General features: G+C 47.5%; 2 protein-coding genes across 5 annotated transcripts in view; one reads left to right on the forward strand and one right to left on the reverse strand.

The window, feature by feature from the left end:
• Positions 1 to 1,701: 1,701 nt before the first annotated feature.
• On the reverse strand, positions 1,702 to 20,963 carry DCAKD (dephospho-CoA kinase domain containing). Of its 4 annotated transcripts, XM_032796941.2 has the most exons (6): positions 19,364 to 19,398; positions 15,945 to 16,030; positions 12,830 to 12,947; positions 9,448 to 9,651; positions 3,426 to 3,513; positions 1,702 to 2,614 (listed from the first exon to the last, which is right to left on the reverse strand). In XM_032796941.2, exons 3-6 carry the CDS (start codon positions 12,939 to 12,941, stop codon positions 2,329 to 2,331), a joined length of 690 nt encoding a protein of 229 aa, XP_032652832.1. In that variant the 5' UTR covers positions 12,942 to 12,947; positions 15,945 to 16,030; positions 19,364 to 19,398; the 3' UTR covers positions 1,702 to 2,328. The 4 variants fall into 4 exon arrangements, with proteins under 4 accessions (XP_032652832.1, XP_074915881.1, XP_032652830.1 ...); XM_075059780.1 differs by lacking the exons at positions 15,945 to 16,030; positions 19,364 to 19,398 and adding an exon at positions 20,912 to 20,963 and having other exon boundaries at positions 12,830 to 12,945; XM_032796939.2 differs by lacking the exons at positions 15,945 to 16,030; positions 19,364 to 19,398 and adding an exon at positions 20,922 to 20,942.
• Positions 20,964 to 22,962: 1,999 nt separating this feature from the next.
• NMT1 (N-myristoyltransferase 1) overlaps positions 22,963 to 27,437 on the forward strand; it is a 35,000-nt gene continuing 30,525 nt past the window's right edge. The window contains exon 1 of the mRNA XM_032796938.2: positions 22,963 to 23,115. Coding sequence (XP_032652829.1) covers positions 22,988 to 23,115 — 128 coding nt within the window. The 5' untranslated portion in view covers positions 22,963 to 22,987. The remainder of the gene's footprint in view (positions 23,116 to 27,437) is intronic.

Consider the following 27,437-nt stretch of genomic DNA (forward strand, 5'->3'; position numbering starts at 1 on the left):
AAGAAGGGTCAACCCAGAGGAGTTGTGGGGAAAAAAGCCTGCGAGAAGGCTGGGTAGGAAGAAGCCCAAACAAACAGCAGCAAGGAGTGGGATGGTGCAGACCGTGACCACAGGGTAGGGGGTCTGTAGGCTGGAGCCCAGTGTAGACAAAGGGCCTGAGTTCCCCTACGAGCCACTGAAAAGCCCCCTGACACAAGGGGATAAGGATAATTCAAAGCCTGCAGGGACACAATGACTACTGGGCCCAGAGACAGGGGCCAGAGACCCGACACAAGGTCTTCGAATTAATAATTGGACTTTTGTTTGAACACTGTTACCCCAAAAGGGGTAGACATGAATATTGTGACCTGGCTGGAGAGCCAAGTTCCAAAGAGAGCAACGTAGCGACAGTTGGCAGAGGGCCCAGAGTGAGAGACCACTGCTATACCCTCACCTCACCACAAGCATCTCTCCTGCTGCGAGTGAACCCCCTTCCACATACAGACATTGCCATGCTCGGGAACATAACACTGTGTTCATAAACTCTGCCTCTGAGCAGCCAGGTTTACAGCACAGCCATGCACTGGGGTAAAAAGGACCAGACAGCAGCGTGTGCAGCAACAGCTCTCCCTGTACAAAGAACAAGAGAACTACAGGAGGTGTTCAGCTTTTTATCACTTATTGAAAGGAATACCTGCCACCTGACTTCTCCTTGCCTCCACCTCTCTGCTCTGGGGCCACTTGGTTAACTTTGGTAAAGGTGGAGCTAAATATTAAGGAATCCATTTCATAACATAGCATCATGTGTCTCACCTCCTAGATCCTCCACGTACATGTTGGTGCCATGAAGATTTCTCAGTGCTGCTCACAACTTGTGTCACCAGCATCAACCTCTCTGTGCCTGAGAAAGACGCAGGCTGGGAAGCAGAGCTCATGGGACAAGGAACTGATCCTGGAGCTGTGCAGTGTCACTACAGTCTTTAGACCAGCACTGGCCCACTGTCTCTCCTCTGAAAATCCTGCTGAAGAGGGTATCTAGCTCCCAGAAATGCTCTGAAGCTAGCGTGGGACTATAATACTGATGAGGCCATGTTAAAACAGGAGTAAGGAACCTTTTGCCTTGGGGATCACTGTGGGAGTGAGGTAGGGAGACCCTGGAATAAATCAGAAAACTGCACAAGCAAGTGGGTGCACAGAGATTTTCTGAGGTATCAGCTACTGGCCACTCCACAAGACAGGACAGTCCAAAGGTTCAACCTGGTTCAATACATCCTCTGGGCAAGTAAATCATGCCCTGCTGATTTGCCAGGCCTGTCTCAAACTGGAGGATTATGAATTCTTGTGGAATTAGGGACCAAATCCTCCCCTCGTGCACCCTGAACTAAACCTGTACAGACAGATTTGGGGCAGGGAGAATGTTCCTGCTCTCAGGCCATAGAACTACAGGGGAGCCCCTCTGCAGACACTATAACCCTGAAGCTGCAGGAGCTCCTCCTGCTGTGGTCTCTCTCACCACCACCAAGTGCACTGGCCAAGCTGAACACACCATTGAAGAGTGCAGTTATACCGAGCACACAGGTCTGACAGGCAAAGGCACACTCATGCCTTGCAGCACCCTGAGCCTTTGCTCACCTGACTCACAGGTAACATTACAATATTTCTTAGACTCTGAAGCCTAGAAATTGCAAGCACAGGTAAAACAAAGCACCTTGTACAATGACAGCAGGAGATCAACGTTTTATAGTAACTCTTGCAATTTTACAATGTCCCACATTGGTGGGGTTTAAGGCACTTGGCAAAAATTCATTAAATCTCACAATCAGGAAACAGAAGTGAAATTACTTGTCTAGAGTCAAAGTGAACCATTTAGGGCCAGCTCTTGGGAGCTGAGGATGCTGGGAAGTGGGGGAAGAGAACTCCATAGTCCAGATCCCCACTCCTGGACCAGACTGCCGAGAGACATGTTAAGTAATTGTATTCCACCCAGGGTTAAATCAAAGGAAAGGTTCCTTTCGCCCTGTAGACTAGCACTTCAATGAGTTGGCCTAATACAGTCACCCTAACCATGTAATTACTTCATACTTGAATGTCTAGGGGCCTCCATCCATTACAGCTACCCCTCACCTGCAGCAGTTAATAGCATTAATAACAGGACTAAAAAGTTAAAAGAAAGAAGCCGAGTCAGTGCACTGGCAAGGAATCCATGCTTCGCCTTGAGAAGTTTACAAGGAGACTCTGCTCATCTTGTTGTCTGTATTCAGATGGCAAAGCCATTAAGGCTCATGACCTTTCATTGCCCTTTGCAAACTTAAAATTCCAGGCAGAGTTTTGGTCCCTTAAAAAAGGGAATTATGAGAGAAAATGCCTGAGGAGAAAGCACACCAGCCCACCAATTCCAGCAACTGCTGTGACTGCCACCAAGCGCACCAAGAGGAAATCCAGAGAGTCCTCCAGCTGAGAGTGCAGTCTCAGGACCTGCCTCCGTGTGCTCTCCCAGTCCCCGGAGTTGTCAATCACGTGGTCAGCTAATTTGCACTTCTCATCAAGTGGCAGCTGGGAGGCAATGCGGGCTTCTGCCTCTGCCTGGGCCAGGCCATTCCTCTTCATCAGTCGTGACAGCTGTGTCTGTGGATCACTACCGGGATGGGAATGAGAAACAGCATCAGAGACATGTCTGGAAAGGAGTGAGGCCCCTAATGCCTCCACATTGCAATTACAGGACACCAAGCATGGCCAGTGCTCCAGAGAACAGGATCCCCTCACCCCTTCCCTTCCCACTCCCCAATCAGAGACCACTTCAGCTCAGCACACATGAGCCAGAACCTCCCTAGGAAAACATCTCCTTTCATATGGAACCTGCAAAACCAGCAGGATTAAAGAAACTGACCAGTTTTTCCTTAAAAGCCAGTTAAGCCAGCTCTCGTTGCACGGTGGGATCACCACTGCTAGAGGGGGAGATTATACAGCACCATCCCCAACACAAGGGGCAACTAGGAAACATGGCATCAGCACCACCCCAGCTAGCTTAGGGGAGTATGTCAGATCCCCTAGCCCAGATGACAGAGGTTTCTAGAGTCCCACAGAAAGTGATTTTTGTCCATTATTAATTAGCACTATTTAGCATTTGTGCACTACACCTCACAGCCTACTAGCACGAAGGCCCTACTGGAGATCAGGGCACCAATGTGCTGGGGGCTGCAAAGACACCTAGCAAGACAGTCCCTGCCCTGAAGGATTTTCTCCCAACAGATTATGGTCATCCTCCCTGTTAGTATCCTTTTAATTCTTAATGCTGGCTCTGTATCTAGTCAGTCAATATCCATGGGGATTGATTTGCTGAGTTTTAACATATTCCTGTTATTTGCTTGCAACTAAAAGGCTGCATTAACAAGGGCTGCCAAAATGACACTCTTTCTCCAGTTTCCTTGGCCCTCTGTGGCACTTACCTGTAAACCAAGACTGTGTGTTTCATGAACTTGGTTAGTGTGTTGGTCTCAAACAGCAGAGGAATGTCCAGAATCACATAGCGGTAGCCTAGATGAACAAGCCACCCCCACAAAAAACAATAGGTGTATATAAAATGGAAACACTACTACTTATAAGGTTTTCTTACCACACACACAAAAACATGGACAGAGATTTGTCTAGCTGCAGAGTTGCAGCTGCCACCCTGGGGAAAGTGTAGCACTTTCACTTTCCTCTTCCTAAAAAAGGAGATGAAGTGTTTTTGTTCAAATTTTCCAAACAGACCAGGTGAAAACTTCAGAAAATTGTGAGTGGCTGGAAACAGGAGGTTAGAATGGAAAACTTGATGTACCTTCTGACTAGAGCAGGCACTGCCACTTTGCTACATTGCTAGGGCAGCACAGCCAGCTCCACCAACACTTGCCAAATGGGCTGGAATTTCCCATGCTGGGTGTCACCTCCAAGCAATTTTTTGTAGAGTTTTAGCAAACCTGGTTCAGCTGTTTCTGAGAATAAGGCCAGGGGGAAATATTTTTTAAAAAAAAACAAACATTCACAGCTGTTTTGCTGAGAAGCTGCAGTGCCTCCATGCTTTGGCACAGAGACTGAAGATTGGGTGAGGTCACCCTGGGGTCAGGAATGTGCCCTTTCCTGTCCTCATGAAAGTCTGCCATTTTCAGACTTACCACCTGACCAATCTGGGCAGTTTGCACGTGCTCAGTAGAACTTTACTGAACACCCCTATTCTCCCACCATTCGGTCTGCACTGAAATTGCTCTATCCCCTCTGTTCCTAGGTGCTAACCAGACAGGTCATGTTCCAACCAGGGCTGCAGGAGTGAGACATCTCCCGAAATTGCTCATCTTGGCTACTGCAGGTGCAGGGTTATGGATAAGAACTCAGAGCAGGAAGACGGGACATGGGTACACAGCAGCTTCCTAGCATGGGAACACAGATGTGCTAGCTCAACTCCAGCTCGCAGCATGGCCTTGATAGCCCAGGCTGGCCCCCAGAGTGCAATCCCACCTGACCGCCTTGGTACATACTTGGGCCACCACGGTTGCACTGCTGGTTTTAGTGCACTCCTAGTCCACCCTTGCTGGGAAGCACCCTGCCAGCTGCCATTTAGACACACCCAGTCTCTCAGTACCCCCCTGCTGGTGTAACGCCAACAGACCCTGGTCATCGGCTGACAGGATCAAACTGGGGACCTCTAGAGCTTAGTGCACAAGTCTCTACAGCATGAGCTAAAAGCCAACTGGCTCTTCGCTAAGGCTGTAGAGCAGACTCACTTTCTCTCTCTCGCTCTACGTGGTCTCAGTACCACTAGATGAGACAGCCCCACCCCCAGGAGGCGTGTGGGTTACACTGGCACCAAGGAGGAGAAGGAAGAAATAGCCTAACTTGCTTTAAAGCAGCGAGGTGAAGAGTGGGGAGGAAGAGCACATGCACAAGCTGGAATGGAACGTGGCCTGCTACAAAGTGGGGCTGATAGGAGCAATGACAGGGACACGGCCTTTTACAATCGGAAACTGAACCCAGGATGCCTCAGTTCCAACATTCCTTTGATGTCAGCCAATAGCTGTGAAACCCACCAGCTGACTGTCTTGCTCATCCCCCTCTATAATGGCTGGTTCACGCGGAGGATACCAACTTACTACTGCTACCAGTGACATTAACTCAAGGGGCAGAGGCCTATGCTAAGGATCTGAAGGTTCCAACCCTGCTGATAATACACAGGATATTTCAGAGGAGGTTGGTTTTTTTAAACTTGGAGTCAAGTCCTTAAAAGTTAAGAAATGGCAGAATTTAAGAGTAGTTGTGCATTATTCCTCTTGTGCCTCTGTCCTCCCTGCCTCTGCTGGTCTATCCCCACCACAACCAGCCCATTCTCCCTCTGCCCCCCTCCCCCTGTTATTCCTTCCCTAGCCTGCCCATGCCCCCGCCTTGCCCTTGACCCATTCTGTCCCTCATTCAAAATCAGTGACTTTGTCTTTCTCCTCCAGGTGGCCTGGATGCCAGCAGGGAGGGAATGAAAGCACAGGGGAGAGCGCGTCTCCTTGCTCTCAGTTCTGGTGCCCAGCACCACAGTGACACCCAGCATCTGGAAAGAGCACCTTCAAGACAAATCTAGTTCAGCCACAGGCTGGAGCATGCTCAGTGAGCTCCGTAGAGATGGCGGACGCTCAGTAAGGAGAGAATGTTTAGAGGCTGGCAGCAAAATTCTCTAACAAAGCTCTGCTAAGAATCAGCAACTGGCAATTTTCAGAGGTTTACAACTCAGCCAAACTTGGATGGATTTTCAGAGAGACAACAAAAGTTGCCTCTCTGACCTCTGCCAAATTTAAAGTCTCTGCTTCAAAACATGGAGGGTGCTGGAGCTCCTTAAAGCATCTGTAAGAATTTAACACAAGTACCACAATGTATTTTTCCTTAACCTTGCTGTTGGAAGTTCTGAAGCATTTCTGCTGAAACTTTAAATTCCAGCCCAAGTCAGAAATCAGCAGGAAAAACTGTATCCCAAATGATTAAAGCTGGCAAAGTTATAAGGAACCAACCATAGGGACTTGTTATGCTCTGTTAACATGTCCCAGTATAATACATATCCCTGCCAGTTCCACCTTAAATAGAGACAAACGCATGGTGGCAATTTCCACACGTCCAGCTGTATTTATTTTATACCTTTGAATGCTTCTCCTGTAGGCTGCTCACTCACCTGTCTCCTCCACACCTATTAACACTCCAAACCTCAGAATAGCTTCCAAGAGCCACCTTTTCTATTTCTTAGAAGAAACAACCTGCCACAAAAGTGTTTCCTTACTTCCCTCCAGATGCCCCTGACCATTCCACCATTGCCCCCCCAACCCTGAAATATACACTGGTCTGAGGAGCAGCAGGGGCAATGCTCCATCTCGGACTAGTGGCAGGTTTAAGGTCCTCTTGAATCATCAGGGCTAGAGCTGAGAACTTGACCCCTTGAAGGGCAGGGAATCCCCTTTGCCCAGTGGGAGACAGGACTTCTAGAACCACAAGGTTAGAAGGGACTGCAAGGATCATCTAGTCCAGTGGTCACCAACCGGTCAATCATGATTGACTGGCAGAGACTCCAGGATCAACCAGTTGATTGTGATCTCCAGCCAACGGCGCAGTGGGGCTCAGGCAGGCTGCATGCCTGTCCTGGCCCCATGCCGTTCCTGGAAGTGGCTGGCTGCTAGCACATCTCTGCAACACCTCAGGGGGAAGGGGTGTGTGAGGCGGCTCAATAGGAGCTGCGGGGGCAGTGCTCGCACACACAGGCACTGCCCAGAGACCTGCTGCCCCCCTCCCCCCCGGGGCTGCAGAGATGTGTCAGCAGCCAGGTGCTTCTGGGAGTGATGTGGGGCCAGGACAGGCATGCAGTCTGCCTGAGCCCAGCTGCTCTGCCGACAAAGCCACCAGTGGTAAGCACCTCCTGGCCAGAGCCTGCACCCCTCACCCCTTCCTGCACCCCAATTCTCTGCACCAGCCTGGAGCCCCCTCCTGCACTCAAACTCCCTCCCAGAGCTTGCACCCAAACCCCCTGCCCCAGGCTCAGCCCAGAACCCCCTCCCACAATCTGAACCCCTCAGCTCCAGCCCAGAGCCTGCACCCCCTCCCACAGCCCAATCCCTTGCCCAGTGAAAGTGACTGAGGGTGGGGGGGAATGGAGTGAGCAGGGTGGGACCGCAGGGAATGGGCAGGATAGATCCTGGGTTGACCTTAAATTCAAAAAGTGATCTTGTGCGTAAACAGGTTGAAGACCACTGATCTAGTCTAACCCCCTGCCAAGATGCAGGATTTCTAGCCATGCCTGGTTGCTGCATTAATGTCTGCTGTCTTGCATCTAAAACAGCTTGTCTGTAAGTTAAAGTTGCTTCTCAAATAATGAATGTTGCCACCTGGTTGTCTAGACAGTGCCCTCATGTAGCTTATTAACACACGACTCACCCTGCCACAGGTCCCCTGTGATGGGATGTCGCCCCTCACAGATCCAGTACCATGGTGCCTTAGCCCTCTGTCTATGGCACACAGGAATCTCCCCACACGGGGTATTAGAGTCCAAAACAAAACGTAAAACAGATGGAGCAGATTCATCGGCAGGACCCTTCTGCTCTGGCCTTGCCTCTACGTGGCTAGTCCCTTTTGCCAGTCTTCCCGGGTCCAGTCATCCCACCCATGAAATGGCTCGTTCAGTTAGCCAGCTGCCTCAGGCTCTGGGCTGAAACCAGGCTTCTGTCAGCAAAGAAGTAGCAGAGCTCTGCTCTCTTTCCTGGTCACCCTCACCTGGGCATTTCTACTCCTCTCTCCAATCACTGACGTAGGTTGCAGGGTCACCTGGGTCCACAGGAACTTCCTTAACCCCACCACAGTGAGTTACAAATTTTTTCCTCCTTCTAGGGCCTGTACAGTGGGACCCATGGTACTAAGCCACCTGCATTTACAGGAGGAAACATTTAATTAAAAAAAAAAAAAGTTAAAAAACCCACACACTAGTGGTCTTAAAAAGAGAGAAGCCCCGTGCCAGTGTGGGGTGGACCAAAGAGTTATTAGCCCTGTATGGGTTGTGTGTATCTTATTCCATGTGAGGGTCTATAAACCCTTCATGCCATAATAAGCTCTCATCTGTAGATGTTACTGCATGGTACAGAAAAACTCAAGCAGATGTTTGGTCATTTTTGTTATAAAACAGCATCTAAAATATGTATTTCTCCACCTAGATGCTGTTTTATATCCACTCTATCTACAGAGCAAGGTGGTTTTGTTACCCGGGGTGGGGGGGAAAGAGGAAAAAAATGAATATATTCTAAAAGTGATCTAAAATAGCTTTTCTATGCAAAAAAAAAGTCATGGCTTTAAACTGATCTCGGAGGGCAGAAGCGAGGACTGTGTATTCATTGGAAAACCCTCTCCAACAGTATAAATGCTCCTTTTTCCAGCTCTGCAAGACTGCAACTTATAAAGCTTTAAATTCATCAGCTGCCACAGGACTGGGTTTCAGACCAGTGGAACCTGGGGGCAGGGAAGCGATTCCATATGTGCACAAACCCAAAACCTTAGCTAAAGCCATTTGGCCTAAGTCACCAAAAATAAATACCTCGAGTCAGTTACTGCAAACTAATTAAGACAAAATCATTTGCAAAATGACAGCTGGAACTGTGGGTAAGGCTCCCCTCCCCNGGGCACCCTCATGGGGGCCCTGCCTTCCAACCAGCCCCCACCCTGCCATGGCTTCATGAGCTCAGATCCCCTCTTATTTCCTTTGTCTATTTCTCCAGTTTTCTTTCTTGTCACCTTCCTTCATTGGCTTACCTTCTTCCCCTGCATCTCTCTCAGGAGAGCTTGGTTTCTTCAGCTCCCTAGCAAAAGGCTATTCAACTGTCACATAGCTCACCCTTGATAAGCTCTGCAAACTAGGCTGACTCTATTAAGACATCCCTCTGTCTACACGGAGACCTCCAAAACAGCTGGTGATCTTATCTGGCATTTGATTAGACCAAGTCTGACAGTTGTATTTGTTATATTTATCAGAGGGAAAAGCAGAACTCCAGAAACCACAGCTGTCAACCCATTTTTCACCTTATCGAGTTTAAGATAGCTTTATAGCTTTTAGTGAAGCAGGGGGTGGAGGGGAATAATATTAGAATATTTCAGAAGGGGTGACATTATCTCAGGAGGAATCTCAGAAGAAGTCATACAATGCTTCCTTCAGACCCTACAGATATACTTTAAACTACAGACAGGAGAAAATGTGAAGGGCAAAACTGAAAGGCAGGAGTCTCTGAGCAGGAACAATGGAAGGATGCCATATTGCTAAAGGCCGCTAATGACACAGCACAAAGCAGTCAGTCAACATTTTAGCTCCCTTTCTCCTCTAGTCCCTTTCCCTGATAAAGGGAAAAACAACCAAACACATATAGCTGGTCGCCCAGTGTGACCAGAAACCCCGATGTCCTAGGAGTCCATAACGATTGCTTAGTTTCTTACCTAGCGCAAAGTATTTAAAAATCTGTTTCAGCATCTCTTTCTGGATCTTAGGGTGAGTGATGGCGTTCAGCAGCTGCCGTTTTTCTGGGTGGGAGAAGATAATGTTTCCCAGAGCCTCTCGGTTTATCTCCCCACTCTCCAGGAGGATTTCACTTCCAAAGTTATGCACTATCTGCTGATAGGCCAAGAAGCGGGGCTGAACCACTGGTAAAATAAACAGCTGGAGGTCAGTGCCAATACTGCATAACAGGAAGTGCTTATGTCAGTGAAGGATCTAAAATTAATCTTATTCACTGAAGGACTGAAGTCTATTCCTTTCAAGAGGACACATCTGACCGGCACGCACTGAAGCAAGGCCGTGGAACATCTCATCCTAGGAGTCTAAAAACTACATGAGAACCAACTTTGAATTTCATGCTGCAGAAACATTTGCTAAACTTTTCTTCCAACAACACTTAAATTTCTACAGTTCCAGGTACCCAAGAGATCAAATTACTTTGCAAACATTAATTAGCCTCATCATTCTCCTAAGAGGAAGCATTATCCCAATTTTATAGATCAGTAAACTGAGAGAAAGGACTTGCCCCAGGTTACATAGCAAGTCCGTAGCAAAGCTAGGGGAAAAAACCTACAGAATCGTGATTCCTCACTCCTTTCTCCAACAACTAGGTCTCCGAGGATTCTTTAATGAAAGGTTCTAAGGGCAGAGGCCGTGTTTCTACCTGAAACACTAGGAGTGCTCAGTAATAAATGTTATTTCTGTTTGTTTCTTTTTGAAAAGGGAAAACACTGCAGTGAGCATAGTTGTAATAAAAACTTTATAAATGTATAGTTATCAAGGGCCAGTTTACATTTTGAAGGACCTTTCTATATACATGCCTTAAGATGGTGGTGCTTTCTACACACATCCCTAAAGGGGCATAGAACATCATTCAGGGGGAGGAAGGAGGGCAGCAATGTCAGGTGGCTCAGGCCAGGCCCCATGGGGGGCAGGAAGGGAGCGCCATCTCCTCCCTGACTCAACTCAGCAGGCCACCCAGCCTGTAGGTCAGCGTGCTACCACACCGATTTCTGTCTCTGTGCCCAGCGCTGATTCCATTCCAGAGACGGTTACACATGCCCCTCTGGGAGGGGTATGTATTGGCCCTGCCCTAGCGGTGCAGCCTGGCTGCAAGATAGAAACTGCCTGCTACTGAGGAAGGCTTGATGGTGCAGTAATGCCGCGGGGAGGAGGAGGCAGCCAACTGGAAAAGTTTGTGCACTGCTGCCTTAAGAGAGGACATATGATGGCCATAGATTTGTTCAATTCCAATTAGGCATTGAGTGGGGAGATTCAGCTTGTTCTAACTGAAAACTCCTGTGCTGGATGAACAGTGTAGCTGGGCTCCCACAAGGGAGGAGTGGGTTACTAAATATCAAAAAGAGGGCTGAATATTAATAGGCTTAAGGTTTCCAGTGTCAGAATCAAGCCATACGGGCTTCGATAGAATACAACATGAGATTCTTTATGATAAATTGCACATGAAAGCCTGCAGGAGGCCAATTCTCAAGAGCTGTTTGCAGCTTACTATAGACTAGTGTGATGTAAGGAAAGTATGTCATTTAAAAAAAAGGTCATCGAAATTGCCACCCAGAGGATAGAATAATAAAAGTAATTGGGAGAAGGCTGGGGATAAACTGAAGTGAAAAAAAGAGCCAGTGTGTATTCTATCTTCCCTCTAATGATGCAGACCTTTCCACTTGATTGAGGCTCAGAGCAAATCAGAAAGAAAGACATTTTTACTAAGATGAATTTCTTCCTTGGGGAATTGTAATTTCTAATTCAGGGAGTTTCAGTTAAAAAGGAAATCCAAGAAGTAAATATAACAACAAAAAAAGCAATTAAGAAAAATAAGTTGCTTGGTGGAAAATTGGCATTGAACACATACAGTGGTTCTAAGTGGCATCCTGGCCTTTCAGAGGACTGTTGGCAGCTCTAGCAGGCTTTCTGCCCCTTAAGAGGCAGTACATTCAGGGCCGGCTCTAAGCAGTGCGCCAAATTGCCACCACAGATGGCGGGGGCAGTCCATGTGCCGTTAGGGTGGCACGCAGGTTTCCGCCGCAGCGGCAATTCAGAGACAGCTTCTGTCTTCAGACAGAAGACAGAAGCTGCGCTGCCATGGACAGCTTAACATAGAAGCTGCCACCGAATTGCCGCTACCATGGAAATGCGCATGCCGCCCTAACAGCGCACGGACTGCCCCCGCCGTCTGTGGCAGCAATTCGGCGTGCTGCTTGGGGGCAAACACACATGGACTGCTGCCCCTTGCAGATTGCTGCCCCAAGCACCTGCTTGGAATGCTGGTGCCTGGAGCCAGCCCCGAGCACATTGCAACAAAACGTAAAAATATCGCAGCTTTAATATCGCCACTGAATAAGTTCTTCAATGACCAAAAAACCTGAGGTACTTAAAAAAATGAAACCACCCAAGTGACATTGGTTTCTAATTAATAATCCTTTGTACATCTGCAGCGCTAATCATCGGCAGGCCTAAAAGGGACATACAAAAATTAAACCCCATGTGACCCTGATGAGGTAAGTCCTATCCCCACTTTACAGAGGAAATGGAAGAAGAAGGGTTTCAGCCAGGCCATCAGATCCCCTGAATCCTAGTCCCCAGCTCTCATGCACTGGACCTTATTTTGTGGGGTGTTTCCATAACAAGCGCAGAAACACCCTGCAAGTGTTACAGATTCCCAGGCATGTGTATTTTGGTGAAGCACAAAATGAAACTGTGGTTTGAGTGTAACTACAGCTTTCACTGGAGGCCGACTCTGGGCTCTGTTATTAGGGTGCATTTTTAAGGTGAAAATTACATTTTTGGGGTCGAACTATTTGGGATCTTAACAAAAAGCACCCACCAAATATATATGAATGAAGGCTGAAATTCTCTTCTGGGGGTATTAGTAACATTCACCAGTCACCAAAGCTCCAGCAGCCCCTGACCGATATAGAGTTGGGTCATGGTAAATTTGGTGGTGGCTGGAGGGAGGGAGAGTCACAGATTTGCAAAGAGAACTTTGTTACACTTCTTCACAAAGGAGTTGTTACACTCTACAAAGCAGCGTTCACTGCACTGTGTTCACTCTGGGTGTTGTACTCCTAGAAATCTCTTTGCAGTGTGGGTCATTAAGATCTGACTTTTGATGAAAAGTGTATCCTGTTTCCAATCCCCAAGACAGCCAACCCACACATATTTAGTCTTAAATTGGGGAAGCAAAAAGTAACCGTTATTGACTGAACATAGAGCACCCTCTGCTGTCTAAATGCCAAAGCAGCATCAGGGATGGACTCCAGAATGTCAGGGAAATACAAGAAGAGAGATCAACTACGCAAAACTAACCCTGTCTGGCAATAACGTCGGCATCAATCACTGCACAGCCCAGTTCCCGGAATACTGCCACTACTGTGCTTTTTCCTGAAGCAATTCCACCTGACAGTCCGACCAGGAACATCCTGCTCTGGAAAAGAAAGAAAACTAAGCACAACAAAATGAGACTGGGTTTTGTTAATTCTGTACATGCACATATCTGTCTTAATTCAAAGAGGATCAGACTTGTATTTCTATGGCATGTTTTCATTAGAGATCTCAAAGCACTTTATGAACATTAATTAAGCCTCACCCTCTTTGAACTACATAACCTCATTTTACACACTGGGGAACGGAGACAAAAATTAAGGCCAAGATCTTTTAAAGTCCGCTAGTTCTGAATGCACAATCTGAGTCAAGCAGCATCTAATTTTTCAGAAAAGCCGCAGAGCCAGTTGGCTAACTGGAAGGGCTGAGCATCCACAATTTCAGAAGTTGCCCCTAAGTCTCAAATGATGGCTACCAGATTAGTAGACATGTCTGAAAATTTCAGCTGAAGTGACTTGTCCAGGATTATAACAAAAACCAGTGACAAAAATGGAAGATAATTTAGCCTGTCCCCACTCAACATCCAACCCCCAGATGATGAACTTTGTGGATGGTTAGGGAGAGCATCTCAGGTGGGATGCACCAGCAGAGAGGCTGCCTCTAACATAACCGGCACACACACACCACACTGAGCCTCATCAACATATGGAATTGCACCAGCAAACTAATGTCAAGTCAGTGCTATCTGTGGCAGATGTGCAGTGTGCTCTATGCAAAAGGCAATAGGAAGGTAGCAGGCTGCCACGTTCTACGCTAACTAAAGGTTCCACATGTCTCAAAGGGTAACTATGGAGAGAGTTTATTGTAGTAATCAACCTATTTGCTCAGGACAACAAGTCTCACCAGCACCCATGTTACTTTGTTAATGCATTAAACATTCAAAGATTTAGTTTGTTGTGAGTTAAGATTAATTTAATACACAACTCCGTTCTGATCACCTCATCCAACTGCCCGTCTAGCACAGACCAGAGAATTTCACCCACTGATTCATGCATCAAGTCCATTTCTTTTAGCTGAACTAGAGCATTTCTTTTAAAATCAAGACTGGATGTTTTGTTTTGTTTTTTAGGGATGGAGAATCCACCATACCCCTAAATTCTAATGACTAATTACACTCACTGTTAATAACATGTGCCTTATTTTTAAGTCTGAATTTGTTTAGCTTCATCTTCCACTGGATCTTCTTGTCTTCCAGATTAAAGGACAACCTACTATCAGAAATATTCTTCCCTCTAGGTCTCTGTGGATTATGATTCAAACCACTTTGTAACTTTCACTTGCTCAATGTATTTGGCTTATTGCTCTTCTCCAGTCTCTCAACATAAAGCATACTTTCCAGAGTCATTCTTACAGCTCTTTTCTGAATGCTTTTCAATATCCTTTTTGGAGCAGAGACACCAGAACTGGACCCAATATTCCAGGAATGATCTCCCCAGTGCCCTATACAGAGGTCAGGGGTTTTTTCTGATGAGCAGAGATCTAAAGATATCAAATACAGAATAGGGGAAACTTGCTGGAGAGTTTGTTCTGACTTATAAACAATCCAACCCTTCAAAATTAGAGCTCCCTTTTTCCAGTGAAGAAAACTCTTGTGCTGAATGCAGAGTATTGGTGGGAAAGAGTAAGTGAATCTCAGTCCAACAGAGTTTTGCCATCTGCTCATTTTTAGCTCCTCTGCACTTGTTGGTTCAAAGGACTTTAAATTCCTCCCAGCGCAGAAATAGTAAAATACACTAAGTTTGATGCCGTTTCCTCCCTATTTATAAATGTGGATGTGTATCATAAACCATCACCACACTGGATCACTAAAATCACTGGATACCACAGGACCCTCCTCCCCTGTAGAGGCAGCAGAAGGAATACAAATATATTATTTCTAGTAAATGATAAGCATTCTTTGTGCTGTGTATTGTGGTTATTCTTTGAAATAACTACAGAGAAGCAGCTATTTAGACTAGAAGGATCCTCAACTCTACCCCAAATGACTCTCCATTAAACAAACACATAGTTAATGCCCAGTAACTTCCAGTTACTGTATAACAGCGGTTCTCAAACTGTGGGTCCCGCCTCTCTTTGAACATGGTTGCCAAGGCTGGCTTAGACTTGCTGGGGCCAAAGTCCAAGCCCAAGGGCTTCAGCCCTGGACAACAAGACTCAGGTTGCAGGCCCCCTGCCTGGGGCTGAAGCTCTTGAGCTTCAGCTTCGGCCCCCCTGCCCAGAACAGTGGGGCTTGGGGCTCCCAAACCAGGGCAGTGGGGCTTGGACAGGCTCAGGCTTTGGGCCCCTCTCCTGGGGTTGTGCAGTAATTTTTATTGTCAGAAGAGGGTCATGATGCAATGAAGTTTGAGACCCCCACTGTATAAGGATGCTGCTTGAAGTGGGGTTAGTTGTCCACTAGAGGTCACTCTTCCCTCCATTAAAAAGCAAGTGAAGCTATGCCTATAAACCAGGCAGGGTTCTCAAACTGGGGTCGGGACCCCTCAGGGGGTCATGAGGTAACTCTGGGAGGGGGCGGGATCGCAAGCTGTCAGCCTCCACCGCAAACCCCGCTTTGCCTCCAGCATTTCTAATGGACAATATATAAAATCATGTTTTTAATTTATAAGGCGGTGCTGGGGTGGGGGAGGGAGGTCACACTCAGAGGTTTGCTATGTGAAAGGGGTCACCAGTACAAGAGTTTGAGAACCACTGCTATAAACCTAATAAGCTTACATTTATATAGCACCTTTCATCCAGGGGGCTCGCTAAGATTGTTTTCAAACTGTACTAGCCAGCTCCAAACATTGTGTATGTGCATACACACCTCTCAAGAGGGACGTGTCAATCATGTACCAGCACAAATTACCACCGATCGGCAGTAGAGACACAATGAAAATTAACAGATCCAAATGAAACCTATGGAAGGAATTTAAGGAGGCAGAATAGAACTATCCCGAGAGTCTGATCAACACATCGGTATTAATGTAGTTGTGCAAAAAGAACTACAGAGTCCTTAAAAACCAGAAGTGGTTCATCTCATCTGCAAATCTTGGCTACTTACCTATTAAAGGGTGGCACTGGATGTGCTTCTTTTCCTTTTGGCTGGTGATCTGTATGTGCATCTATCATATAGAGAGAATTTCAGTCCTGTAAATGGGACGTATAGAGGCAGGCTGTGAGCTAGTGATGTCAGAAGATTCTGTAGCAGTTGGAGGCAACTCAAAGGGGGAAACTGTGCCAGGCTGTGACATGAAGGAAGCCAGTACCAGATGCCCTGCATAACTACTGCACTGAAACTCACTAGTTCTGCTGCTGTCGGTACCCAAGAAGGTACCCATGTATCCTGGTACTGCTCGGAACTAGAGGCAAGTGCACGTTGCTACTTGTTCTTCCCAAAAGCCTAGGAAAGCAGACTGGGTCAGGCAGCCATTAGGGCCTAATTCTCTCTTCCCTTGAACCTAGGTCATCACTTACACCACGGGTGGGCAAACTTCTTGGCCCAAGGGCCACATCTGGGTATGAAAATTGTATGGCCGGCCATGAATGCTCATGAAATTGGGGGCTGGGGTGCAGGCAGAAATGAGTTGGGGTGCTGGAGCACAGAGTTGGGATGTAGAGGGGGTGAAGGCTCCAGTTGGGGGCATGGGCTCTGGGGTGGGGCTGGGGGTGCAGGAGGGTGCTCCAGGCTGGAACCAAGGGGTTCAGAGGGCAGGAGGAGGATCAGAGTTGGGGCAGGGGGTTGGGGCACAGGAGGGGGTCAGGGGTGCTGGCTCAGGGTGGGACTTACCACAAGTAGCTCCCAGAAGCAGCAGCATATTCCCCCTCCAGCTCCTATACGGAGGCACAGCCAGGATGCTCTGTGCACTGCCTGCACGGCCAATGGAAGCTGCGGAGGCAGGGTGCGGAACCCCCTAGCTGCCCCTTTGCATAGAAGCTGGAGGGGTACATGCCACTGCTTCCAGGAGCTGCACAGAGTAGAGCAAGCCCTGGACCCCATTTCCAACTGGAACGCCAAGACCCCACTCCCCGGCAGGAGCTCCTGGGCCATATTAAAACGTCTGGAGGGCCAGATGCAGCCCCCAGGCCATAGTTTGCCCACCCCTGCCCTAGCCTGTGCTATTTGGGTTACTGCAGTGGAAAGAGATCAGACTGAAGGATTGGTGTTGTAAGTGTAACCAGGTGATATTTTGGTTGCTCTCATGATAGTATGGGGTAAAATATTTTATGCAAATGAGTTAGAGATAAGCACATTACTCACTGGTATCCAGGTCATCCCCACCATCACATACTAAACACACAAACAAGGTCGCGCCCCCCCCCCCCCCCGAACAAATTTAAACTAGCATCTAAGAAATATCTTGGAGAAAACACTTTCTATCTTATTCATATAAAGCAGTTGTAGCCATGTCAGTTCCAAAATATTAGACAAGGTGAGAAGTAATATCTTTTAGTAGAACAACTTCTGTTGGTGACAGCTTGCGTCTCTCATCAACAGAAGCTGGTCCACTAAAAGATATTTACCTCACTCACCTTTTATCTTATGCAGTCAATTGACACACAGAAAAATGTAACAATCAATCAATTTCTATCACAGCTATAATGGTTTTAGTGAATGCCAGATCTGACCTCTATATGTAACCTGGAACACCAAGGAAACATTTAAGACAAAGTTCAGGCAGCGTGTGTTCAACTGGCCACTTGGCCTAAGAAGAATCATAGGGTTTGGGATGAGAGGAAAATCTTGACATGAAGAGCACAGAACTATTGGCCTTACCCTTGGTGTTCAGTTGAATAAGCACAGGGTGATAATTGCAGATGGGTTTAATAGGCATGGGTATTATTTCAAGTATGGCTGACAATGGACTGTCTCAACCTTTTAGACTTCCATAAGGTGCTTGGTTTAATCCTGCTTGGTGTTCTGATTAAAAATTTAACATCATACAAAAAACAATGGAGGCCAATGGTTCCCAAACTTCTGTATCAGTGACCCCTTTCACACAGCAAGCCTCTGAGTGCAACCCCCCTTATGAATTGAAGACACTTTTTAAATATTTAACACTATTATAAATGCTGGAGGTAAAGCATGGTTTAAAGGTGGAGGCTGACAGCTTGCAACCCCCTTCATCCCCCATGTAATAACCAGTTTTTAATCCATTTAATATGGCCTCAGAGGATCACAATCCCCAATTTGAGACTCCTGATGTAGGCCATATTAAATGGATTAAAAACTGGTTATCTGAAGAAACTGATTATGGGGAATCAAAGTCCTACAGGGTGCTTCTAGTAGGGTCCGGCAGGGATCTGTTCTCAGCACAATACTATTCAATATATTTCTAAAAAGATCTGCTCTAGGAATTATTCTAGGGAAGTTCTCTGGTCTTTGTTATGCAGGAGGATCACAACTGTCCCTTCTGGCCTGGGAATCTATGAATATATTAATTATCTGGAAGAAAACATAAAATCAAGGCTAGTTAAATGCACAAATGACAGAATTGGGAGTCAGGTCAATAATGATAGAGACAGGTCAGTTATACATACTAATTTGGATTGTTTGATAAGATGGTGGGCTCAGATGAACAGCATGTTTTAATACAGTCAAATGTAAGGACATATGCTGAGGAACAAAAAGAGTGCAGGTCACACTTACAAGATGGGGGACTGTATCCTGGAATGTAGTGACACTGGAAAGGACTTAGGGGTTATGGTATAGATCAGGGGTCGGCAACCTTTCAGAAGTGCTGTGCTGAGTCTTCATTCATTCACTCTAATTTAAGGTTGGTGTGCCAGTAACACGTTAAAACGTATTTAGAAGGTCTTTTTCTATAAGTCCATAACAAATAACTAAACTACTGAAGTAAATAAGGTTTTTAAAACATTCAAGAAGCTTCATTTAAACTTAAATTAAAATGCAGTGCCCCCCGGACCTGTGGCCAGGACCCAGACAGTGTGAGTGCCACTGAAAATTAGCTCACGTGCCACCTTCGGCATGCATGCCATAGGTTGCCTACCCCGGTATAGAACCAACTGAAAAGAAGCTCCCAGTCCAATGCCGTAGCCTAGAGGGCACACATGATACTTGGATACTTAAGCAGGATAATAGAGGTTAGCAGCCCTGCACAGCATTGCAAAGATCTTTATTGGAAGGCTGTATCCATTTCTTGTGCCCACACTTTAAAGAAGATCTTGAAAACAGGAAAAGGTTCAGAAGAGAGCTACTAGAATGATGCGAGGTCTGGAAAGCCAGGCTTATAGCAAGAGACTAAAGCAGCTCAATCTATTTAACAAATCCAAGAGATGACTTGGCCATGGTCTCTAGGAGCACACCACTGGGGAAGAGATTTCTGAACATAAACGACTCTTTAATCTACCAGGAAAAAAAAGCATAACAAGATCCTATGGATGGAAGCTGAAGCTAGGCAATTCAGACAATAAATAAGGCAGTTTTAACAGTGAAGGTAGTTAGTCATTGGTGCAACTTACCTAGGGATGCACTGGATTCTCCATCACTTGAAGTCTTTACCTGTTGATTTGATATATTCCTAAAAATATATCTATATATGCTGTAGCTCAAACAGAACTTATGGGCTTCATGCTGAACTTACAAGGTTTAGGAGCGATAGCTCAGTGGTTTGAGCATTGGCCTGCTAAACCCAGAGTTGTGAGTTCAATCCTTGTGGGGGCCATTTAGGGAACTGGGGTAAAAATCAGTCTGGGGATTGGTCCTGCTTTGAGCAGGGGGTTGGACTAGATGACCTCCTGAGGTCCCTTCCAACCTTGAGATTCTATGGAGGTGAGATGACCTGAATTAACACAGGCCATGACAGCTTAGAGGATCATAACCATAAAAAGAAACAATCACAATCCCTTCTAATCAGAAAAAAAACCCAAATCTAGGAACTGGTGACTACTGATTCCATGGTCCCTTATCACACAATGCATGGTCCACTCTAGGGATGGGCCCAAATCAAAATGTTTGATCTTAACCAGTGAGCAGTTCAACATTCAAACTTTTAAAGGGCAGCCCATCTCTATATCGCTGACCCCATTTCATTTTTTAAAGGGAACATCCTGATTCTGATGGGATTGTCCACCTGGACTCAAAACTGGGAGGGGAGCAGAAGCACCAGTGAATGGAGAGAGGGGTGAACAGAAGGGGGAGTTCCAAGGTGAGCAGGGGCAGCTGGCACCAGGGTGGGAAGGAACATCCCAGTAGTTTCTACTTCTATACTGATGGTAGTTCCTTGGCAGCTGGTGCCCAGTCCCTTCCCCCACCCTGGCGGCTTGCACCCAATGCATTCCCCATCCCCTACCCTGGCAGCTGGGGTGCACATGCTCCAGCCCCTCCGCAGGGCGTGGTATTTCCATTGGGGGCTGGAAGGAGGAACTAGGCAATGGTGTGCACCACGGTGGCCGTGCCAGCCCCTCCGCGGGGCCCTGCTCTCCTGCACCCCCCTCCTCTCAGCGGCACAGCACAGCCAGGGCCTGCTCGCACCCCACGCAGTACTGCGGGGACAGGAACAGAGCCACCGCCGCCGTGGGGCTGCGAGCCTCCCCCCCCCGAAACCCGAGAGCGGCACGTGGGGGGCAGGAGCCGCCTGCGCGGGGGCTCTCCCGGGGCCAGTACAAGCCAGCGGGCTCCACAAATCCTGTGGCTACACGGACAACCCGCCGCCAGGCTCTGGGCGGCCCGCCCGGGGGGTGACCGGCAGCGCCACTCGCCCCCGCCGAGCGGTCACTCCGCCCCGCAGCCCGGGCGAGGGCAGCGGTGGGCACCGGACAGGCCGTCAGCAGCCCGGCTCGGTCCCCCAAGGCCCCGCGGCCACAGGCCAGTCGCCTTCCTGCTCCGGGCCGGGCCCGTGCGCCCGTCTGCCGCCGCCCCTGCGAAACTCCGCAGGCCACGACGCGGCCCGGGAGGGAAGCGGTCTGTCCCGGCGCGCGGCCCGCCAGTGCCGCCCCCGCGCACGGAAAGAAGGGCGGACCGTAGCCGGGAGCGAGACCCCGCCCTCAGCGCCGCGACGCTGCCCCCACCTCAGCTCACCGGCCGCTCGCTCTCCCTGGGCCCGGCTCCAGCCGCGCCACTTCCCCGCCCTTTCATTGGCCGAGAGGAACCCGGCTCTCCCCGCTCAGCCAATCGCTGCTGCTCTTACTCGGCTCGCCCCGCCCCGAGGGCGGAGCGGGGCCGTGGGGTTGGGGTGCGTGTCAATAGGGCCGCGGGGTCTCTGGAGTATGGGGGGCGGGGTCAGAACGAGGCTCAAAGCGGGGGGTTGTGGGTATAGCCGGGACCTACAGTTTATAGGTTTTAAAATCAAGCAGGGCCCCTGGTTCTGTATTTGGATCCACAGGGACCTGCACCTCTGCAGAGCCTCGTGACCCAGGAGGCTGCATAGACCTGCAGGGGTCTGTCTGCATGGATGTGATTGCAAGAGGGAGGTTTTTAAAACCAGTCTGTTACTTTATACCTAGCCAGCATAAAGAACACAGGGCAGGCTTGGTGACTGCTGGTTCTCTGCTCAGTGCACAAGTGTGCTATGGCCATCTACGCAAGCTGCAATTTGAGAGAGCTGTCCTGAAAGAAGAAAAATGCAATATTGGATCCATACAGGCCCAAGTCTGTGTTGCCTTTGTACATCTGTCTGGGGACAAATAAAGCATGCACCTTACGTAGATGATATAACCAAAGTAGATATCTTTATACCATACATGATAACAAGGTTTTTCATATTAAGGGCATGTCAGAAGTGATGCCACAAATAATTCCTAGGCAGATTTCTCCTGCCTCTGAATAGGTCCCCTCAACAATTAGAAACCTGAAGTAGGAGATTGAAAACCTTCTCAGATGGGCTGAGGGTGAGATAGTTCTGATACTAGTTCAGTACCTCACCTCCTGCTAACTGCAGCAAGCAGTCTTAGTCTGATAGTCCATCTTTTACTATGCCACTTCAAATAATTTGTCCAGCTAGTCTAGTGTCCAGTTCATTGTCCCCATTCATTGCACAGCATCCTGAGGTTCTTTATAGAACTCATGAAAAACAGGATCCTGTCTGAAAAGCTTAAGGCCCTGTGCAATGCAGTACATGGTAGTGGCACTGGGTTTCCTTCTTGACCATTTAGACCTCCCATAATCCACCGGGCCTACTGCACATGAGCTATGCCCAGCTCATGAGATAGCTCATGGTGTCCGACACCATCAGGTGGTCCAGAGACATCTACATGGATGGAACACATCACGGGACACCGCCAGTACCAGGTTGAGTAACCAAGAACGCCGACCTGGGAAATAACCCACTTCCTTCCCTGATAAAGCAAGGGATGCACTCTACCCATGTGCTTATTCTCTACACCACTGCTGACTTGGACTCTTAATACATTCCATGGGTGACATACCTGAGCCCACTTAACCACCGGTGCTTTAAAAACTCCCACACCCCAATCTGGATCTGTGCTGGCTATGTGATAGCTATGTACCTCGTGAACCTTGAGTATCAGAGGGGTAGATGTATTAGTCTGGATATGTAAAAGCAGCAAAGAGTCCTGTGGCACCTTATAGACTAACAGATGTATTGGAGCATAAGCTTTTGTGGGTGAATACCCACTTTGTTGGATGCATGAACCTCCTGAACCTTGTAACCAATACTTGCAATCCCCCATAACCCAAGCCCAACCCCAGATGTACAGTACCTTCCCCCTTAACTTGTGTAAAGTTGATTTTAAACATTAACTTCTGTTCTCCTCTGAGACTCTGAGATCCAGTCACCTGTGTCTAAGCCTTCATAGTTATAAGGCTTATTACTGGTCAAAAATTGATAGCTTCTGCACATAGCAGCTAAGGCGAATCTAAGGTCACAATTCCTAGCCCCTCTGTTCAATAAGCGACTCCTAAAAAGAATACTACATATCCCAGCACGTCCCGGTCATGAACAGGCTTATCTACCACGGCGGCCTCCTCCCAAAGGATTATGGGAATTGTAGTCCCTTTCCCTTTACCCGTCTCTTCCGCGTTCATCTCCTTGCAGACTACAAATTCCAGCATGCACCACGCGGCGCGGCCCAATCGTGGCTCGCCTGGCTGTGGGGGCGCGGCAGCCGGCGAGGCCCTGTTTCAAGATGGCGGACGACAGTGAGCCAGCAGTGAAGCGGCTGCCGTCGAGGCCCCAGCGATCGTCCGGGGAGCAGAACGATCACGAGCACTGCAGCGATTGCGAGAACGAGGACGAGCACAGCTACAACCGGGGGTAAGAGGGGCCCGGGGCCCCGGGGAGCGGAGCCGGCCCGTCCCATTGAGCGAAGCTGCGGCCGGGAAGTGCGCCTCGGACCGCCACTCGCGCCTCCTGATTGGCTGCGGGAGGGTGTTCCGCACTGTGAATGGCTGTCTGCCTTGCCAGTCAAAGGGGAGGGGCCCATGGGCTGCAGCAGCATGTCTCGCAAGCTAAGCAGGGTCAGGCCTTAGCAGGGCGTGGATGGGAGACTTCCCCGGGCAGCCTCCAAGCAGCAGTGCCGTGTGCACCCGGAGGGGGGGTCGTCTGTGGGTAGGGAGCTGCTGGTGATGTCAGTGCCCTAGGATGAGAGCTGTGGTGGTGCCCCTGCTGGTGCTTGGGTACTGCCACCATTAGCTATGGTGCCTGGGAAAGGGGGGCTGAGCAGTCGTGGTCACTGATGATCCTGTGGTGCTTTGCACCAGAGTTAAATCTAGGGCTCTGGCCAGGTTTCAGCTGGGGTAAGTTAATTTGCCCCCTCTTCCCCCTCCCCCCACCTAATTCACCTGCAGTTTCTATCTGAGATTTTAACTCCCCAACTGCTGCATCTCACTGGTGGGTGAAATGACTCCTGTGCCCAGCCAGCATATCATGTCATGCATATTATGTAAATATAAGTGAAAGGTTCCACATAAATATGACTTGCATCTAATCTTACTAGCCAGATGCTTTGCATTCTGCATGCTGGAAGGTGTTAAAGAACAAATTCCAATATTGTGTGTTACTGTAAAGTGGTTACAGTGTAAAACAGAAGTTTTGTAACCAGCGAGAAATCAAAAGGATCAGGGGTTTTGCAAAATATGTATGTGTCATGGGGCAGCAAAACTGTCAGTGCTGTAAGAACATAGAGCACCTACAACAAGAAAAGAGGTGATGGATCCATGCTCCGGACAAGACTCTGGTTGTAGGTGGATCCTGTCTTTGCAGTAGAGCAGGATGTTCCCAAACTGAGTAACTTCATATTGCTTACCTGGCAGCAGTCATCAGAGGCATTCCTTCCTACTGCCCCAAACTGGCGACGGTACTTATTATCTGCACAGAGCTTGACTCCTTAGTGTCAGTTTCCTGACATACCGGCTCCTCTGCTCTCCACGTTAGCGAGCATGTAGCACACCCCTTGGCTCTGGAGATAGACTAGGAATACTTCATCAAAGTTTCATTCTGAGGTTTTATTCTCATCCTTGGGCTGACGACTAACCTCGGTGTAAGAAAGGCAGTGTCTTTGGGACCTGTATTTGAAACTTGATTTTTTTTTTTTTAGGCCCTGTGCACACTGTGAGAGGAATTGTAGTACCTACGGTCAAGGATTAAACAGGATTTTAGCATGGTTTTCCTGATTAGTGTGAGCCAGGATTTCTTTTTTCCTGTGAAGTATAATGCTGACTAACTCCTTGGGCCTTGTTTAGTCACATAGATCAGAGAAACAAGGCCAGACTTGTGCTACACCAGCTGTGTCTAAACACATTTATAGATAGACAAGAAACTGGACTCAGAAGCATGCTAATCTATTGGGGTTTTGTAATGACCTGGTTTTTTATATCAGAGGGGTAGCCGTGTTAGTCTATAAGGTGCCACAGGATTCTCTGCTGCTATTACTGGCTTTTTATGGAGTATTTATGCTGGAGATTTTATCCTACCCAACCTGTCTTTGCTATTTTGGTACCTAAATAACAGTTTGAGGAAGTTGGGTCATGGATAGAATCATTCTGTTTTGCTGTTTCATATCGGGGATCTGGTTTTGACAGTTCTAGTGTGAAATGCAATTGTAGTGTCCCAAGTATAGGGCTGCTTGTGGCACCCATGTTAGGGCTCTGGTCTCTGCCATCATCTTATTGCTGCCTACAGTAGGATACAGAAAACATCTGTGATGTGGGCAGCTTAAAGGAGAGACACCCCCATTAGACCCACTGTGCCTGCATTTTAGTTTACACACTGGAGCTGATAGTCACATGTATGACTGCATTTTTCCAGAGGTTCCTGGCTTGTGCTGTGCAAATCTGAGCTTCAGTTGAATGTTTTTCATATCCTTGACCCCATTCGCTGGTTGGTGCACTATGAGATTTAGAGCAGTCTCTCTTTGTCAGCAGCTTCTATTAGGCAATATCGCTTGTGAAGAAACCAAACTTAATAAAAGACCAGACTGGAAATATTGAAGAAGCTTTCTTGTGTCGGCACAGCCTTGAAGTAATATTTCATTTGCCTCATGGGTGGGGCCCTGCATCTTACTTTAATAGGGTTAGCTCTGCTGTGGGCTTGGAAGCTGTAATTTCCTTCTCTGACATGATTTGGTTTGTAAGACCAGATCCAAGCAGAAAGGAGAAGCAGGGCTTCATCACGACTGCTGACTCTGCTTTGTGCTTTCTAACGATATTTCCCAGTCAGACTAAGTTTTAAACTCTCAGGCCTTGTATTCAGTAGGGAAGAAAGGTTAAAAATAGACTATTTTAGCATCCTCATGTGGGCAAAGCAAGTTAGAGTTTAAACCCTAACATGCGGAAGCTATAATTACCTCGTCTTCGCTAGAATTTGACAATTAACAGATGAAGTCCTGGTCTACACCTGAAACTCAAGTCACCCTAGCTGTGTTGCTCAGGTCTGTGAAAAATTTTGCATCCCGATTGCCATAATTAGCTCGGCCTGACTCCTGAGATAGATGTAGCTAGGTGGACAGAAGGATTCTTCGGTTGATGTAGCTCTCGGAGCACGTGGATTAATAACATTGACAGCAAAATCCTTCCATTGATGTAAAACATGTCTACATTACAGCAGTAGTGTGGGCATAGCCTAACAAATGTCAAACATTTGCCGTGTGGAACAGATATCAGGGGTGCCCGGACTAGACTTCACAAAGGTGTTTGGAAAGTTTAAAACTCATTTTGAGTGGCAATGAAGTTAGAAAGCAGAGTTCATACTGTGGAAGAAAACAAGTCCTCACTCTGCGTTTGTTAGCAACAAGTCAGAGACAGTTTATTACGAGCAATTGCAAGGGAAGACTGTGGTCAGACAGGGGGTCCCCCTGACCTAGACAGTTCTTCCCCCTGCAAGCAGTATAAGCCAAGTATTTATACCTTCCCGATACAGAAACTTCCTCCAGACACTACTTTAACTCAAGGTTTCTGCTTAAACCAGCATTCCATCCTTATCAATTAAAAGCAAAGCGAGAAAACAGCCTCTCTTACAACTCTCACATTGTTAGGGTTAGGGCTACCTTTTACTCTAGCCTTAAATTGACCAAGACATTTACCCTGCTTTAATTCTTCTTTCACAATAGATATATGGATATTGAATACATGCCTTGAAGACTCACCCAAACACTCTTCCCCAACAAACAAAGAACTCTGAAAGAGAAAAGACCAAAGAGGAAGAAAATGAAAAATTCTGGAACTTCAGCTGAGCGGTTTAATTGTTGGAGATGTCTCCTGCTCATATTACACTAACATGCCCACAACTCATTTATCTCGTTACTCGAGCTGCCCACAGTTCATGTGATCAAACAACAAATTGAGGTGGAGAGAAGCATTTTGAAATTCAGCCTTAATATACCACCTATCACGCAACTGTTTGCTAAATGGACTTGCAAAACAATTTGGGGAGTTCTTTCTCCCCTCAGTGCCCTATTCCCCATCAAAGGGCCTTTGTGTTTTTGTTACAAGACTGAAAAAATCCAAGTCTAACTTTATTGTTAGCAATAGTGCTGCCTGTTTGGTTTTTAAGGGTAGGAAGGAGGTGAACTGAGGCATCTCTGATTTGCTGGTGTAACAGTGCTGTAAAATACCAACTGAGCCTATTTCAAAGAGTCTATGATAAGCTTGAATGGTTTTCTTTTCTAGAGAATGAGTCTAATTTAATCTTTCCTCTGATCACTGGTTAGTTTTTTTTTTTTTTTAAAAAAAGTGTTCATAGAAAGAAAACAAGTCCTGTTCTTGATTATGGTGTCATCTGTAGGAAGCCTGTAAACGGTTGTAGCCTTGGTCCGTGGCACAGCGTCCTCCTCCATCACAGTTGTGCTGTGTGCCAGTTGACTGCCACTCTCCACACCTGAGATGGCTGCATTTCGGGGGTGTCTCTTATCAGTATAGGTCAAGAAGTATTTTGACATTGTTTGGGTGTAGAGTCGTCCAGAAGTGGGGATTGTAGCAGGAAACACAGTGCTGATGTTCCCGTCTAGAGACTTTGGATTCACACTTGACATGGCTCACATGATGCCCTCCCAAGAGGACATCAGGGCACAATGTAGAATCACACAAAGCAGCACAATGAGCAGCTGTTGTGGGTGTGAAAAGCAGGGGTGTTGCTGCGCT

This window comes from Chelonoidis abingdonii, chromosome 21 (assembly GCF_003597395.2).
Source record: "Chelonoidis abingdonii isolate Lonesome George chromosome 21, CheloAbing_2.0, whole genome shotgun sequence".
Taxonomy (NCBI): Eukaryota; Metazoa; Chordata; order Testudines; family Testudinidae; genus Chelonoidis; species Chelonoidis abingdonii.